Source organism: Narcine bancroftii, chromosome 10, assembly GCF_036971445.1.
Source record: "Narcine bancroftii isolate sNarBan1 chromosome 10, sNarBan1.hap1, whole genome shotgun sequence".
NCBI classification, from domain to species: domain Eukaryota; kingdom Metazoa; phylum Chordata; class Chondrichthyes; order Torpediniformes; family Narcinidae; genus Narcine; species Narcine bancroftii.
Genome location: NC_091478.1, coordinates 46,638,481 through 46,655,508, shown reverse-complemented (window position 1 = coordinate 46,655,508; position 17,028 = coordinate 46,638,481). Strand labels below are relative to the sequence as shown.

Here is a 17,028-nt window from a genome sequence, read left to right as displayed (position 1 = left end):
GAAATCCAGCCAGGAACCTGAAAGGTACAAAGGCATTGCTTCAGTCCATTCCACCTGCTCATCCAATTTGAGGCATCAAATAGGTGCTTGGAGTGAGTGGCCAGAGAAAGTGGTATGGAGGTGGCAGCTGGCATGGAGGTGGCAGCTGGCATGGACAAATGGGGCTGAAGGACCAGATTTCATGCTGGATAGCTCTATGACTCAAAATCAAACAGGATGTCACAAAATTACCTGGATAGCACTTGACCAAATAATCCATGAGGGACTCCTGGGTCACTGTGACGTGATTCTCATTCATCTCAGAGATAACACAGCAGAGAACTTCTGTCAGGGGAACAAACTGGGACTGAGCAATCGGCATCATCGGTATAGGAGACACGTCACCTGCAACATCAGGTTAAAGTTCAATCAGCTTACTTTTATTTATTCAAAGGAAAAATCCCCCCCCCACCCCCGAAGACTGTAAAACAGAATTACAGAAAGCTTACAAGAGTCATAGACTTACACTGAACTGAACCCTAGTCCTCCATGGCGATAGAGCTAGTCCTATTTGTCTGCATTTGGCCCACATCCCTTGAAACCTTTCCTTTCCATGTACCTGTCTAAATGTCTTTTGAATATTACAATTTTCCCCACTTCCTCTTCCAGCTCATTCCCTCTACGTGATAAAGTTGCCCTTCAGGTGCCTTTTAAATCCTTCCCCTCTCGTCTTAGATTCCCCATCCCTGCAAACAAATACTGTGACTATTTACCCTATCTTTGTCTCTCATAAGTTTATAAAACTCTGTAAGGTTCCTCCAGCCTCCCAAGCTTCAAGAAGAAAAGATCCAGCCTCTTATAATTTGAGACTGCCAATCCTGATAAGATTCTCATGAACAGGAAGTCTTACGGCCGAGGTGGATTGAGTCTTTCAATGTGTTTCAATATATATCTTGTAAAATGGTGAAAAAAACTGAAACTCTGGCCTAACTAGTGTTTCTGCATTAGTTCTCTGTTCCTACATGCCTCGACACAATTAATAAAAGAAATCCTTCTTGTATGCCTTTTCAACTATATTGACTACCTTTAAGACACTGTAGATGCTGGAAATCAGAATCTTTAGCTTTAACCAAATCTGAAGCTTTAACCATTTCTCTAGCCTCACATACCGGGCAACCTGCTGTGTATTTCCAGCATTTTCTGCTTTTATTTCCCCCGCACGTGAGAATGTGTTGCATCTGTACACTCCAGGGTCCCATGTTCCTCCACACCGTTCAATATCCTCTCAAAGTACAAAGTAATCTGTGGCTAAAGGCTGGTAATTTTCTGGACCTGAAAGCTGTCATCCAAAAGTCCCCCAGGAAGTGACTGCAGATGCAAGGGATGCTTTTCTCTGGATTCCAGAGAGGTTTCAGAGGAACAGAAAATCACAAATTAATCAAGAAACTGGGGACCCAGAAAGCAAAGGCCTGAACATCTGTCATTGGGGGAGTCAGGGTGTGCCGTTTCTGCCCATGAGCCCGTGCCACCCAATTAACCTACACCCCCCTCCCCCCCAGTACGTTTTGAATGGTAGTTGGAAACCAGAGCTTCCGGGGAAAATCCAGGCAGACACGGGAGAATGTACAAATTCTGTCATTACAGACAGCGTGAGATTTGAACCCTGGTCCCAATCGCTGGTGCTGTAAAGGCATTGTGCCTTTAATCAAGTCTTGATGACCAGTTTGGACCCGAAACTTCAACCCTTTGTTTACTCCCACTGCTGCTGTTTGACCCACTGAATTCCTTCAGCAGATTGTGTTGTTGCTCCACATTCCAGCATCCACGTATGTCATTGGAAGTAAAAGTGAAGCAATGCCAATGAGTAATGTGGATTATATAGAATTTAAAAAAGAATCACCATTTAAAAGGTATCTACGTGTCATTGGAAAAATGTCAGAAACCATTATTGAGAAGATGGAGATGGACACTTGAAACATCACAATACAATCAATCGAGAAACAATATGGATTTGTGGAAGGAAAGTCAGGTGTGATGAATTTTTTAAGAGTACAATGAGGATGTAAGAAACAGGGTGGATGAATGTAGTACATATTGATTTCAAGGGCATTCAATAAGGTGTCACAGAAAGATTACTGCACAAAGAGACGAACACAGGGTTAGGGACAATATACTGGAATGGGAAGAAGATTAGCTTTCTCGCATCGGAGTATGAGGGTTTAACTATCTTCTTAACGTAGCTCCTGGCACAGTGTGCTTTTTGACAGCAGTTATGAGATCAACTAGTGTCTTGCCTTCAGGGCCACTGTGACTGAGGTCCATGTTAAAGACCTTGTGTTGCTGCTCAGTTAATTACAAGGATTCGCTCTCTGCATGTAATTTGAAGGTTATTAAATAATAAGCTGAAGTTTGAGGTCCATTCTGTTTTTATGTCTGGAATGCATTTTCGCTACTTGGAGGTGAGTTCAATCAGTTCGGTAAGAGCCCCGTGTTGCAAATGGCCATACTTTGTGTTAAAGTATTAATATATGAGAGTTTATTGCCATATTCGCAAGTACAATCAGAATCAGAATTTATTGTCGTGAACATGTCACAAAATTTATTGTTTTGCGAAAGCATTAATATAAAAGCATTGATATAAACCACCTTACCAAATAATTAAAAATAATGCAAGAAAATCAAGATAGTGTCGATAGTTCATTGATTATTCAGGTATCTGATGGTAGTGGAGAAACTGTCTTTGTGCCACTGAGTACTCGTTTTCAGGCTCCTCTATCTTTTTCCCGAAGGTAGCATAGCCTGGGTTATGAGGATAGAGGCTGCTTAAGACTCCACTTCTTTGTAAATGTCCTTGATGGAGTGAAGACTAGTGCCCATGATATCACAGGCTGAGTTAAAAACCCTTGAGTATTTTTTCTTGTCCTGAGCATTTGGACTTCCATACTAGGGAATGATGCAACCAGCCAGCAGTCAGAATGCTCTTCATGCTCCATTTGTAGAAGTTTCTGAGAGTCTTCAGTGACATATTGAATCTCCTCAAACTCATAGCCATTAGCGAACTTTCTTTGTAATCGCATCAACAAGAAGGCTCACCAATGGCTATACTTTGTACGGAGTTTGAAGAGATTTGGAATATCACCAATGAACAGATGCAATGAAGTTCTAACTTGCTGCAGCCACATACCTAAATTAAATGATCACAATACGTCATAAGACAGAAAAAGGATCATAAATACAAAGGGATTGGTAAAGAAATAATCAATTCTAGTTGGTGCAAAAGAATTGATGATCCTGCTGTAGTTTATGTTTGGGTTTGGTCAGGTTCAAGAGCCTCACAGCTGTTGGAATGAAAAACTGTACTTAACCTGGAGGTGCCAGCCTTCTGTCTGAAGGTAGAAGCAAGAAGAAATTTTGGCCAAGGTGGAGGATCCTTTAGAATGTTGGCAGTTAGGTGATGTTGTTATTTTTATGATGTGAGGAAAAGAGGGGAAAAACATTGGGTGCTAAATCTCTGGAATTTGTTGCCACAGGCAGTTGTGGAGGCCAAGTCATTGAATGTATTTAAGGCAGAGATTGATAGGTTCTTGATTAGCCAGGGCATCAAAGGTTATGGGGAGAAGGCTGGGCAGAGAGATAGTGGGGAAATGGTTAAGAGTAGACTCGATGTGGTGAATAGACTATTTCTGCTCTTGTATCTTATGTCATTTTCAACTTTAGCAATAGCGGGGAGCCACAAGAAACCACTTAAAACACAGTAGTGAGCGGGACAAAGGGATCACACACACAATGGCCAGATTTGTTGACAGTATGAAGATATGTCGGTTTGTAAGTTATGAGGAGCAAATAAAGGACCAACTAAGACAGGCAGCAAGTTGGAGGATAATATGGAGACTACAAATTGAATTGAAGAATCAAAAAGCATGCTATTATACAAATGGATTGAGATTTCAAAATGTTGCAGTATCTATGGGTTCTGGTCCATGAAACACAAAGGGAAGCATGCAGGGACAGCAACTAATCAGGAAAGCTAATCATGGAACAAGGTTCAAGAGTATGCCAATCAGCCCTTCAAACTTATACCATCCTTCAATGTGATCATGGCTCGTCATACAACTTCAATACCCAGTTTTTGCTTTCCCTCCATCCCTTTAACCGCAAGGACCACATTCAACTCTTTTTTTGAATATATCTAATGAACGGGCCTCAACAATTTGGGAGTTCCACTAGTTCACAGCTCTTGGAGTGAAAATGGAAAGCTGACATTCATGGCAAGGAATATAAATGCAGAAAGATTTGAATCAAACTTACAAGTTTGCTCCTGGAGTGGTGTCGACAGTTTTCATGTTCAAGGATGTCCTTGTATTGGAGGCATTAGCAAAAAAGGTTTACGAGTTTGATTCCTGGGTTGAAGAGGTTAACACAAGGCTGAGCAGGTTGGACCAATAATAGTGGGATTTTACAGAAATGAGAGGTGATCTTTTTGAAATGTACAATATTCTGAAGGGGATTGACTGGGCGAATGCAGAGGATTTTAAGGGAAGTCCCAAGGCATTCTGAGAATATAATAAAAACAAGAGGGTAACCAGAGAAGGAGGAAAGCCAGTTAGAGATCAGAGATCAAAGATGCTAGCTGTGTGTGAAGTAAAAGGGCATGCATGAAGTCTTGCATTAATACTTTTCATCTGAATTCACTCAGGATAAAAAAACATTATATTTCAGAGGGGAATGGGGCATAAAGAGGAATGTCTTCTGTTTTTGTGTATTCATGGGCTGAAAATTGGAAAGAACCCCAGGGCTTGATGAGATGTATTCCAGGTTGCTATGGCCATGCAAGAGAGGTGACAGATGGGGTAACAACAGTCTTTTTAAGGTGCTGCAAGACAGAAGGTTACATCTTTGTTCAAGAGCCAGGTTGGTTTGCAAATGTTGAAAGTAAGGAAGTTATAGGAAAAACTTCTGAGAGACAGGATTAATCCATACTTGGATTCTCATCCTGGTTAATGATAAAGGATCCCAAACTGAAACCAAACCTAACCGCCGAGTCCCTCCAGCTTCTCTTTGCAGATGGTAGTTACGGAGTCCAGAGGACCCCAAAAACCAACAGCAATAGATATGCACCACAACACAAAGGGGTACTTAAACAAAAGTAGTTTTTAATTATATTTAATCAAGAAAACAGAATTAAACTTTTAACTTATTACTATCAACTTACTTAACCTACTTCTTCTTCTTTGGCTTGGCTTCGCGGACGAAGATTTATGGAGGGGTAACGTCCACGTCAGCTGCAGGCTCGTTTGTGGCTGACAAGTCCGATGTGGGACAGGCAGACATGGTTGCAGTGGTTGCAAGGGAAAATTGGTGGGTTGGGGTTGGGTGTTGGGTTTTTCCTCCTTTGTCTTTTGTCAGTGAGGTGGGGTCTGCGGTCTTCTTCAAAGGAGGTTGCTGCCCGCCGAACTGTGAGGCGCCAAGATGCACGGTTTGAGGCGATATCAGCCCACTGGCGGTGGTCAATGTGCCAGGCACCAAGAGATTTCTTTAGGCAATCCTTGTACCTCTTCTTTGATGCACCTCTGTCACGGTGGCCAGTGGAGAGCTCGCCATATAACACGATCTTGGGAAGGCGATGGTCCTCCATTCTGGAGACGTGACCTACCCAGCGCAGTTTGATTTTCAGCAGCATGGATTCGATGCTGTCGGCCTCTGCCATCTTGAGTACTTCGATGTTAGGGATGAAGTCGCTCCAATAAATAACCTACTTAATCCCCAATCTAATACTAAGGGCAGGTGTGTGTAATGTGTATATAAGCTTAGAAAATTTCTTTGGATCACAATCCAATCTCACTGGTTGCGGGCAATTCTTGGACTGTGCACAGAAGTTAGCATTAATAAAGTTCACCAGGCCTTGGTGTTTAACAGGCAAATGGTTACCACTCAGGAGGGTTCTGGGTGGTTTTCTGAGAGAGATTCCTTTTGTTCCAGGACATCTGCACCTGATTCCTTTCCAATCAGTCTTGCTCACGAAACTTGCCCTCTTCAGGGTTCTCCAGATGATCCTCTTTCTTTCAGGTCACCATAGAGTTCCTTTCAGACAGTCATTCTTCTCCATTGACCATACAGTCTTCCAAAGTTTGCCAGCTTGTCCCTCTGGAACCGATTTCTCTGTCTCTCCTTCTCTCTCAGCTCCCTCCCTCTCAGAGCAAAGGTGTTCTCCCCTCAGCCTGCAAAGATCACATGTTCTCCCAGGCATGCTGCTGAATGCTGCTACTTTGTTGCTTTCTGCAAAATAGCATTCTGCAAAAATTCTGAGTTTTAAAATGTTTGTGTGCAACTTGCTCTAACTCCTCCCAAACCACCTCTAAATACTCTGTCACAGTACATCCAGGATTCCTTTGCCCATGAATCTGAATAGAACAATGGACCTCTTAATCACAAGCTGTCCATGACAAAAATTCAGTAGAGATAGCTTTGAGATAAACTAAAAAAGAGGCAGCGCTACTGCGAACCTGGGGAGAGCAGGGAGCAGAGACGCCCTGCAGGGTACTTTCGTTCATTACCGATGCCTCCATTTCGGCTTTAAACGGCCTGTTAAAAGAGCCAATAAGTTTTTTTTAAAATCCTGCAACCACAGGGTCTGAGTCTAAGATGTTCGGCAGCTGATCTGAGGGGTTGCAGACTGGTGGAGGGCATCAGTAATGGAGAGCACACCCCAAGTTAAGAAGGAGACGCACAGAAGACAACTCCAAAGACAGTGACCACAGTAACAGACCAGTGGGGGGCACTTTGGCTGAAGGACATGCACAGGTGGTGAGCTGTTGGTGAATTATGGGCAAGGAATCCACATGGGCTGCGGGTATCGGAATCGGGATTCAAGAGGATGCGGAGGGCAAGGAGGTCTTCCGAAGGGCCCTGGGTGCTGAAGGCTTCCCCATCGTGTCAGGGGTTTGAAGTGTTGATGAGGCTGATAATAGCTTGAACAGAATTGGAGTCATGTGTGGCTGCAGAGAGCACTGGAGGCGAATCCACGGACACTTGGTGATTCTTTTGTTTCTGTTTCTCTGACCATAAGCAGTGCTGAACAATGCGAATGGCAAATCTTTGCCTTATGATCGACTAAAGGCAATTTTGTGTAATATTACACTTCTGTTTTATTACATGATAATAAACAGCACCTGAATCTCCCCCACACCCACCTCCAAAACAACACTTTACTGACATAATCCTGTGTTGGGAGGGCCTTAAAAACTCAAAAGGGAGATTCTTGAATTGTGACCTCATTCCTAAAATGGTAGAGGAGATCCAATAACAAAAATGCTTCTTACATAGTTACACCTGCTAATATAATGAATATTGTTTTCACTTGGGGTTTATTTGTTTATAACTTACAAAACTAAGATTACAAAAAAAAACCAAATTAAAAATGTCATGCATTACCTTACAGGAAAAATACACCTTCTCTTGATAAACCATCGATTTCACGAGATTCAGCCTTTCAATAAACCAGGCGAAATCTGAGAACCCTTGTTCGGTTCCTTCATTCAAAGTTGTAGTGTGGGAAAGGCAGCCTGACAGACTGCCACCAGGGGTGGCATTGTTTAGAATCAATAGTCACCTGTTTCTTAAATGTTGGCTTGCAAACACAACCCGTATTTGATAAGAAAGGAGTGGCTGGACTCAGTAAGTAATTCAGAAAGATTCCCGCAACATCTCAGGCCAACTGATTGTCAGAAAACATACATCGTGACAAAATAGAACTGAATTTGGCCTTTGGAACTACATTTTGCTGTCATTCATTGACTAAATGTGCTGAGAACAAATCAAATTGTACCCAAATGAGAGTGGAGAGAGGGTCCATAGAAATATCTTCTGTAGTAGGCAGCATCTGCAGGGAAAGAGGAATGGTCAATTAAACTGCTGAAACTCAGTCAGTTCCCTCAGGGGAGAGGAGGCCTTGGAATATCCTCTCCATTAGGCAGCAGAAGGTCCACTGGACTGAGATGAGGCAGTGGAGAGTACCCCAGTCAGTTAGCTCCTTCGGGGAGAGGCGTGCAGCGATCTGTAACCCTGTAATCTAGAAGTCAGAGACTTTGACTGGACCAGAGTACAATACATTATTCAAGAGCAGGGCAAAGAACTGAAGACATCCACATTGCTGCTTCTGGCAAAACTCAAGGAGGGGACTGTGCATTTACAGCAACGAGAACTGAAGCACCAATATCTCTGCTGTGAAGACCTTCTGGTCAGCAGCAATAGAGTACCTTCTGGTGAAATGCAGACCCTTCTACCTGCCCAGGAAATTCTCGGCCATGCTGATTGCTGCAGTCTAGTTCTCCCTTCGGCTAATGAGGGTGAAGCCATGAAGGAGCTTTTACAGTGCCATTTAAGAAGCCCAGGCTTCCCACCCTGATGGTGCCATGATTGTTGCTGGCAACTTCAATCATGCCAACCTGAAAACAATCTTTCCACAGTTTCAACAGCATGCAAACTTCACCACTAGAGGAGAGAACACCCTGGATCGGGTGTACACCAATGTCCCTGGTGCATTCAAGGCTGCACCTTGCTCCACCTTGGTAACTCAGATCACATATCTGTCCTGCTAACCCCAGTGGACAAACCACTAGCAAAGTAAACTAGCTCAGTTTGCAGGGAGATCAGGACATGGCTGGGGTGGGGGGGTGGGTGGGCGGGGCAGGAAAGGGGGTGAGGAGGAGGTGGGCGGGGCAGGAAAGGGGGGTGAGGAGGAGGTGGAGGAGCATTGCAGCACTGCAAGTCTGGTTTGAGACCATGGACTGGAGTTGTTTCAGGGAGCCAGGCAGCCACCTACAACAGTCAGGTAAACATAGAGGAGTACACAAGCTCAGTGACTGGCTACATCATCAAGTATCACTGAAATCAAATGCTTCACAACCAGGGCTAACCAGAAACCATGATTGGATGCAGAAGTCTGGGTTCTTCTCAGAGTTCGTGATGTTGCCTTGAGGGCAGGGGATAGGATAGTGCTAAGATCAACCAGTGTTCAACTCTCCTGTGCAATCCGGAAGGCAAAGCGAGGGTAGCACAGAAGATACCAGTGACATGTGGTGCATGGGGTAATGGATCAAGACTATTATGGATCACAAGTCAACCTTGCGAATAGGACAATTAGGCCTCCCTTCAGGCAGACTGAACGCCTTCTATACCTGGTTTGATGAGAAGAACAGGATAACACCAAAGAAAGTTCCATGTCCCACTGATGAACTAGCCCCTTCATAGCTAATGGTCGAGGTGAGAATAACCCTATCCAAGGTGAACCCACATAAGGCAGGGGTACCAGACAATGTACCTGGTCAGGTACTGAAGGACTGCACAGACCAATTGATGGAGGTCTTCACGGACATCTTCAACACCTCAATGCAGCAGGCAATAGTTCCCGCAGGGTTCAAGATAGCCAACATCATCCCAGTACCCAAGATGACGTCAATGACTATAGCCCTGTGGTACTGACCTCCACCTGTAGAGCGCATGGTGATGGAATGTATTGAAGCACACCTCCAAGAGATGCTGGACCTATTTCAATTTGCCAATAGAAGAAGCTGTTCCACTGACAATGCTATAGTCTTGTCACTTCACTCTGTCCTGGCCCACCTGAGAACGATGCCTCATGCCAGGCTGCTGTTCATTGACCAGCTCGGGGTTTAATACAATCATTCCCCTGAGGCGGGTGGAGAAGCTGTCCTTGCTGGGGCTCAGAGCCCCTCTCTGTAACTGGATTCTGGAGTTCCTAGTGGAAAGAACACAGTCTATCCAGGTTAGTAGCAGAATATCAAGCACCATTATGCTGAGCACTGGCGCACCTCAGGACTGTGTGCTCAGCCCGCTCCTGTTCACTCTACTGAGCCACGACTGCCTCACCAGATCCAGCTCCAACAATGTCATCAGATGACACCACAGTCATTAGCCTCATCAGCAACCATGATAAGTCGCACTAAGAGGAGGTGGAAAATCTCGTGAAATGATGCAAAAGTAACAACCCATTCTCAACGTGGTCAAGACAAAGAAGATGATTGTGGACTTCAAGGAGGACCAGGAATGACCATCCTTCACTACAAATCAACAACATAGTAGTAGGGAGTGGAAAGCACCAAGTTCCTTGGAGTTCACTTAACTAGTGATTGATTGTGGACACTCAATATCTCCTCACTTGTCAGGAAGGCACCACAGCGACTGCACTGATAAGAGTGAAGTGGGCAAGGCTACCGGCCACCATTATGTCATTCCTTAGGAGCTCTATTGAGAGCATCCTGGCCAGCTGCATCACAGTGTGGTATGGCTGCTGCAGAGAAATGGATCGGAGGTCAGTCCACAGGACCATTGGAGTGGCAGAAAGGACCACTGGAGTCTCTCTCCCCGTAATCGGCATGATCTTTTGGAATGCTTTCTGTAGAGGACGTGCAAAATCATTGAGAACCCCTTCCACCCCGCACACAGCATCTTTCAGCTGCCCCTGTCAGGGAAGAGATACAGGAGTATCAGAGCCAGGACCACCAGGCTGAGGAACAGCTTCTGAAACACCAAAGGAAGTGCCCACTCTAACCATCCAATCAGACGACAAACTTGACTTGATGTCCATCGAGAGCCAGTGCCCCCAGGAAAAGAGAGAGTGCTAATGAGTAGCACTGAGAGTAACATGCAAGAGATGGAAGGAGGAATATGTGACACTGGACTCCTGGCAGAATTGGAATCTTTGGGAGAAGGGTGTATGGAATTATACTTTGGGACTTCAGGAGCAGTGATGGAACCACCTCAGGGAGAGCGAAACCTTCAGGGGAGAGGTAGGTAGGGATTGGACCCTGTCAGAGATATTGTCCTCAGCATGAAGGGCCAATGGAACTGTACCTCAGTGATTCTAACATGACATTCTAACAAATCCACAAAACAGCCCATCCTTAATCTGTATTGATATTTTATGCTGTGTCTCAGAAATTTTCCCAATCATTTATTCACCCCCAATATTAGGCTGACTGCCGTATTAAGTTTAACACAGACAAGAAGGGCTGAAGGGCCTGTTTCTGTGATGTAATGTTCTATGAATATTTCAATACTTTCTCCCATTGTCACTGGTACTCTGTAAGCCATCTCCCAGCATCACACACCTGCAAACAAAGTAACTGTGACCCTGCTTGAGCCACCACCACCACCACAAGAGGAAAGAGGGATCCTCAAGAAAGCAACCAACGTCATAAAGAGTCCCCATTATCCTGGTCACAATCTATTCTCAGTAGGCCCTTTCAAATTGCCATTTAAAATGGGGTTATCAGGGCAATTTGCTCGTTGACAAGCTAGCTGTACCTGACGACCCAGGTACAACGCTCTTTGAAAGGATTCAACCGGGTCAAAACCCAACTGGGTCCTAGACCTACCTCAGGGAATTAAAAAGGGAAATGGCCGACCTGGTTACTCCGGTGATGTCAGCACTTGCACACATGCGTCACAGGGAAACCAGTGGCTGAAGTGCCACTGCCACAAATGGGGGGTGGAGGTGGGAGGGTACCGCGATGTGCTGCTGCTATGAACGCTGCTCCGGTGCGCGGCAATGGCTCAATGTGGGAGTGTGGGAGCCATGACCATCTTCCTTACCCATAATCCCCCAAGCCACTGGAAGATGGCCATGGCTCCCGCACTGAGCCATCGCTGTGAACAGGAGCAAGCATATCGTGGTAGCAAGCACTCCCCCTCACCCCCATTCACGGCAGAGGCACATCATGGGGGTTGGGCGGTAAACTGATGGGGGGAGGCGTTTAGGAGAACTTTAAAACAGAAAGGGAATTGATTGCATGATGCATCATTCACTATGTCATTGATTCCCCCTTAAATCACTGGGTGGCGATTTATCAGGTAGGTCTGGCTGCGATTTGAAAGGTGTATCCTGCACCCACAACCCAGTAATCACACCTGGGTCCCAGCAGGGTTATCGGAGTGCTGCAATTTGAAAGCACCTACAGCTACTTTCAGACGGAAGGTATAGAAGCCTGAAGCCGCATCTCAAGGTCTCATTATAGTATTTTCCACAACAACTCATCAGGCTCTTGAACCTCCCTATCCTACTCGATCACCAAAAATCACTTTTCTTTTGCATTGACTGTAACTGTGAATATTTGTTCATCTATTCTTTTTAATTTTTAATCTCTTTCTGTCTCAAGGCATGTTGCAGCAATGTAATGCACATTATTGTTGTATCTTACATAATCACATGGCTCCAGCCAACAAGAGTTTACATATACCTGTGCATTGTACTTATGATATATGATAATAAACTTGCATACCCACAATCAGAACTAAACCCAGTCAGTCTGGGAGGACGGAGGGGTCCACTGAACTGACCCATGACAGAGTCAGCACCTCGAGGTGTTAGATCCAGGGACAATGCTCCATCTTAAGCTAGCATGTTCAAAGTGCACCAGCAATTGAGAGCTTTCAAGTTACATATGGAATCAGGAAGTAAGCAGAATATGTAAATGGGTGTAAGCATGCCCAGCATGCTTTGCTTTACATAGAAGATTACAGGGCCCTGCAGCTGTTGCTTTTACATCTTGCATAAAGTTACTGCAGAATCCACTAGTGTTTCTCAAAGAAACAAACTGATCCCAAAGTTAGTCTCATCAGTAAATCAAAACAGCCCAAAAGAAAGAAATCAGCACTTAAGGAATGGAGGTTTAACTCTAACCCATTAAACTGCAAGTGCCTGCATCTGGCTTCCATTAGTCATTGATCACCTCTCCCCTTTTGACTTAGGTTTAATGAGTTTCCCCATGCTACTTTAATCAGTGGCTTTTGAAAGTGCTCAATCTCAATCTCTGCTCAATCTCAATCTCTGCTCAAAGCTCTCATTTACCAAACCCCTAAAGTACCACTACGTGTGACAAACTCCTTTCACTTTCAACTTTTTTTTCCAAGACGCAATTTTGAATATATGTGTTGGGGATTGATCGAGACGTTTCCCCTTACAGGCCAAGTCAGCACTACACCCTAGTTTCTATCAATTGGCATCCATCAAGTTGCACTCTCTATTAAAGCTAAATCACAGTGAACAGTCTTTCCCAACTCCAGGGCCTTGAAGTACAAACACATCAAAGGAATAAATCAAACACAAGAATCCAGAGGTGGGGTGACAGAGCTCGGAATCTGCTGGTGGCCTACGAGTAAACCTGGCATCTCTGCAGCATCACCAACGAGCCTGCAGCATCACCAACGAGCCTGCAGCATCACCAACGAGCCTGCAGCATCACCAACGAGCCTGCAGCATCACCAACGAGCCTGCAGCATCACCAACGAGCCTGCAGCATCACCAACGAGCCTGCAGCATCACCAACGAGCCTGCAGCATCACCAACGAGCCTGCAGCATCACCAACGAGCCTGCAGCATCACCAACGAGCCTGCAGCATCACCAACGAGCCTGCAGCATCACCAACGAGCCTGCAGCATCACCAACGAGCCTGCAGCATCACCAACGAGCCTGCAGCATCACCAACGAGCCTGCAGCATCACCAACGAGCCTGCAGCATCACCAACGAGCCTGCAGCATCACCAACGAGCCTGCAGCATCACCAACGAGCCTGCAGCATCACCAACGAGCCTGCAGCATCACCAACGAGCCTGCAGCATCACCAACGAGCCTGCAGCATCACCAACGAGCCTGCAGCATCACCAACGAGCCTGCAGCATCACCAACGAGCCTGCAGCATCACCAACGAGCCTGCAGCATCACCAACGAGCCTGCAGCATCACCAACGAGCCTGCAGCATCACCAACGAGCCTGCAGCATCACCAACGAGCCTGCAGCATCACCAACGAGCCTGCAGCATCACCAACGAGCCTGCAGCATCACCAACGAGCCTGCAGCATCACCAACGAGCCTGCAGCATCACCAACGAGCCTGCAGCATCACCAACGAGCCTGCAGCATCACCAACGAGCCTGCAGCATCACCAACGAGCCTGCAGCATCACCAACGAGCCTGCAGCATCACCAACGAGCCTGCAGCATCACCAACGAGCCTGCAGCATCACCAACGAGCCTGCAGCATCACCAACGAGCCTGCAGCATCACCAACGAGCCTGCAGCATCACCAACGAGCCTGCAGCATCACCAACGAGCCTGCAGCATCACCAACGAGCCTGCAGCATCACCAACGAGCCTGCAGCATCACCAACGAGCCTGCAGCATCACCAACGAGCCTGCAGCATCACCAACGAGCCTGCAGCATCACCAACGAGCCTGCAGCATCACCAACGAGCCTGCAGCATCACCAACGAGCCTGCAGCATCACCAACGAGCCTGCAGCATCACCAACGAGCCTGCAGCATCACCAACGAGCCTGCAGCATCACCAACGAGCCTGCAGCATCACCAACGAGCCTGCAGCATCACCAACGAGCCTGCAGCATCACCAACGAGCCTGCAGCATCACCAACGAGCCTGCAGCATCACCAACGAGCCTGCAGCATCACCAACGAGCCTGCAGCATCACCAACGAGCCTGCAGCATCACCAACGAGCCTGCAGCATCACCAACGAGCCTGCAGCATCACCAACGAGCCTGCAGCATCACCAACGAGCCTGCAGCATCACCAACGAGCCTGCAGCATCACCAACGAGCCTGCAGCATCACCAACGAGCCTGCAGCATCACCAACGAGCCTGCAGCATCACCAACGAGCCTGCAGCATCACCAACGAGCCTGCAGCATCACCAACGAGCCTGCAGCAGACGTGGACATACCCCTCCATAAATCTTCGTCCGCCAAGCCAAAGAAAAAAGAAATTCAGCAAAGTGGTCCTGGCAGGAAACAGATGGGCACTGCCAAGGAAATTGGCCTATTGTGATCAGACTGTGGTTTGTAGAAAAACACAGTTAATCTATAAAAGACCATTTGGTTTGGAAACTCTAGTGCACAGAAACACAGAAAGCTGCAAAAAGTGTCAAAACTAGCCAAGTCCATCACTGGCACAGTCTCCGGTCTACTGAAGACATCTACATGAGATGCTGCCTCAAGAGGGCACCCAACATCATCCCCATCACGATCTCTTCTCTCTGTTACCTTCAGACAGAAAATACAGAAGCACAAAGTCTAGAAACTCCAGGTTCAAAAACATTTTTTCCCCCTAACAGCTATCAGGTTGTAGAACCTTCCTGAACAACTCCAATTAGAAACTACTCCAGGATCACCTAAAGATCTGTTTGCACTATTAAAACATCACTTCTTTCCTCATGAACTGTGCATAATTATCTATATCTTTACATTTATTATCTTTCTATTTCATGGTAAAAAGTGGTAATTTAGTTTATTTGATTGTTTGTGGTTCTTGTGTGCAATTGTCAGAACTAAGAATGCAATTACTTCTGTACATTGTATTTATGTATATGACAATAAACTCTCATGTCATATCTCATCAATACTTTAATACAAAGTATGGCCACTTCCTCAATTGCAACAGGGTTCATATCTAAGCAACTGAACACAGCAAAAATACATGCCAGACATCAAGACAAAATGGACCTCAAACTTCAGCTCAGTATTTAATAACTCTCAAATTACATGGAGAGGGAGAACCCTTGCAATTCACTGAGCAGCAGCACAAACTCCCCGACATGGATCTCAATCACAGTGGCCCTGAAGGCAGGACACTAGTTGATACAAAGCAGATGCATAGCTATTAAAAAGCTACTTTAGCGTGTGGAGATTGAGCCTGTGACTGAAGTTAATGGCCAAGTGGCAATAAAGGAAGGACCCCCGAGGTCTCCTGTGCAGCAGGAGAGTGACGCTAATGGATCGAGATCTTCAGTAATGAACCTCAGTCTTGATCTGGAATAAATCCATGATTTAATTTAGGGTCAGTAGCTCTGCGACAGACAATGCTTACACCTTCCATTTCAGTTCCTGGAATCAGATGCAATGCAGCAAGCAATACACTCTCACTCTCATTCAGATTAACAAGTGGCTTTGCTTCTACCAAGCTTGCAACAAGTCACCAGCTCTTGGACCATGTTGGATCCACAAAAAAAAAATCACAGAAAACAGTAAAAAATGAATTTAACTTTAACAGTTGAATTAACATTAACGGATCTGTACCAGATTATAGATACAAACGGGGCTCCTATTCCATTGATATCCATCCCCTTTGGGAAAGAAGTAACAATCTGTAGATAATGCATGTACTGTAGCAGGGTCGCTACTGCTACAGACGGGTTATAGCTCCTGGGCTGAAGCCCAAGACTTATTGAAGAAAGAAGACACGCACACTGGTAGAGTGTATTCGATTCTGGGTTTATTCAGGGGCAGCTCTGCCTTTTATCGTGAGCTTGGCCGCGTCTTGGGGTGTGGCTTGAGCAGGCTGGCCACTGATTGATCAGTTCCAGCAACCGGGCCCCAATTGGGCCCCCTGGGATCTGCAGCTGTGATTGGCTAGTTTCACCGTTCCACTGGCGGCCTATGGAAACGTGCATCTCAGCCCGTGCGAGGTCTTGCCGGTCGCTGCATTCGATGGCCCTTTCCAGTGTTGGCCCAAGGCCCAGCATGCTACACAACCACCCCCCCTACCGAACTGGCAATTGGAACAGAGTTCTTAGGAGGCCGATGCCTGTATCCGCTGGTCAGAGTCTAAATAGGTCGGTTTCAACCAGTTGATGGCAAGTCTCCTCTCTGCCACTAACGACCAGAACACAGGTGGAGCCGTTGTTTCTTATGAGACAATATGGCCCCTCATATGATCTCTGGAGAGGTGGCCAGTGTGGCCCGCGCCAAACAAATACGCATTTACAATTGGTCAAATCCTTGGGGATGTACGTGTGGGGCTGGCCGTGAGGTCTGGGCTTGGTGGGGGCCAGGGTGATTAGGCGCTTGCAAAGGCAGGACAGTGTGATTTCTGGGGTTCCCTTAAGTTCTCTGGGGTCATTACAAATTTGCCTGGTATGACCAGGGGTGCGACGTACAGCAACTCACCGGAGGATGCCTCGAGATCTTCCTTGGGTGCGGCTAGAATTCCCAACAGGACCCAGGGAAGCTCGTCAGCCCAGTTA

General features: G+C 46.1%; 1 protein-coding gene across 5 annotated transcripts in view; it reads right to left on the bottom strand.

Annotated features, from left to right (window-relative positions):
- The window catches only part of stox1 (storkhead box 1), a 62,913-nt gene that overhangs the window by 8,612 nt on the left and 37,273 nt on the right, over positions 1-17,028 (bottom strand). For 2 of the 5 annotated variants that reach the window (XM_069900845.1, XM_069900846.1), the window contains exon 2: positions 232-384. In XM_069900845.1, coding sequence (XP_069756946.1) covers positions 232-384 — 153 coding nt within the window. Of the gene's footprint in view, positions 1-231; positions 385-7,410; positions 7,508-7,804; positions 7,859-12,278; positions 12,413-17,028 lie in introns of those variants that run through there. The other 3 variants (XM_069900844.1, XM_069900847.1, XM_069900848.1) reach the window with 3 other exon arrangements.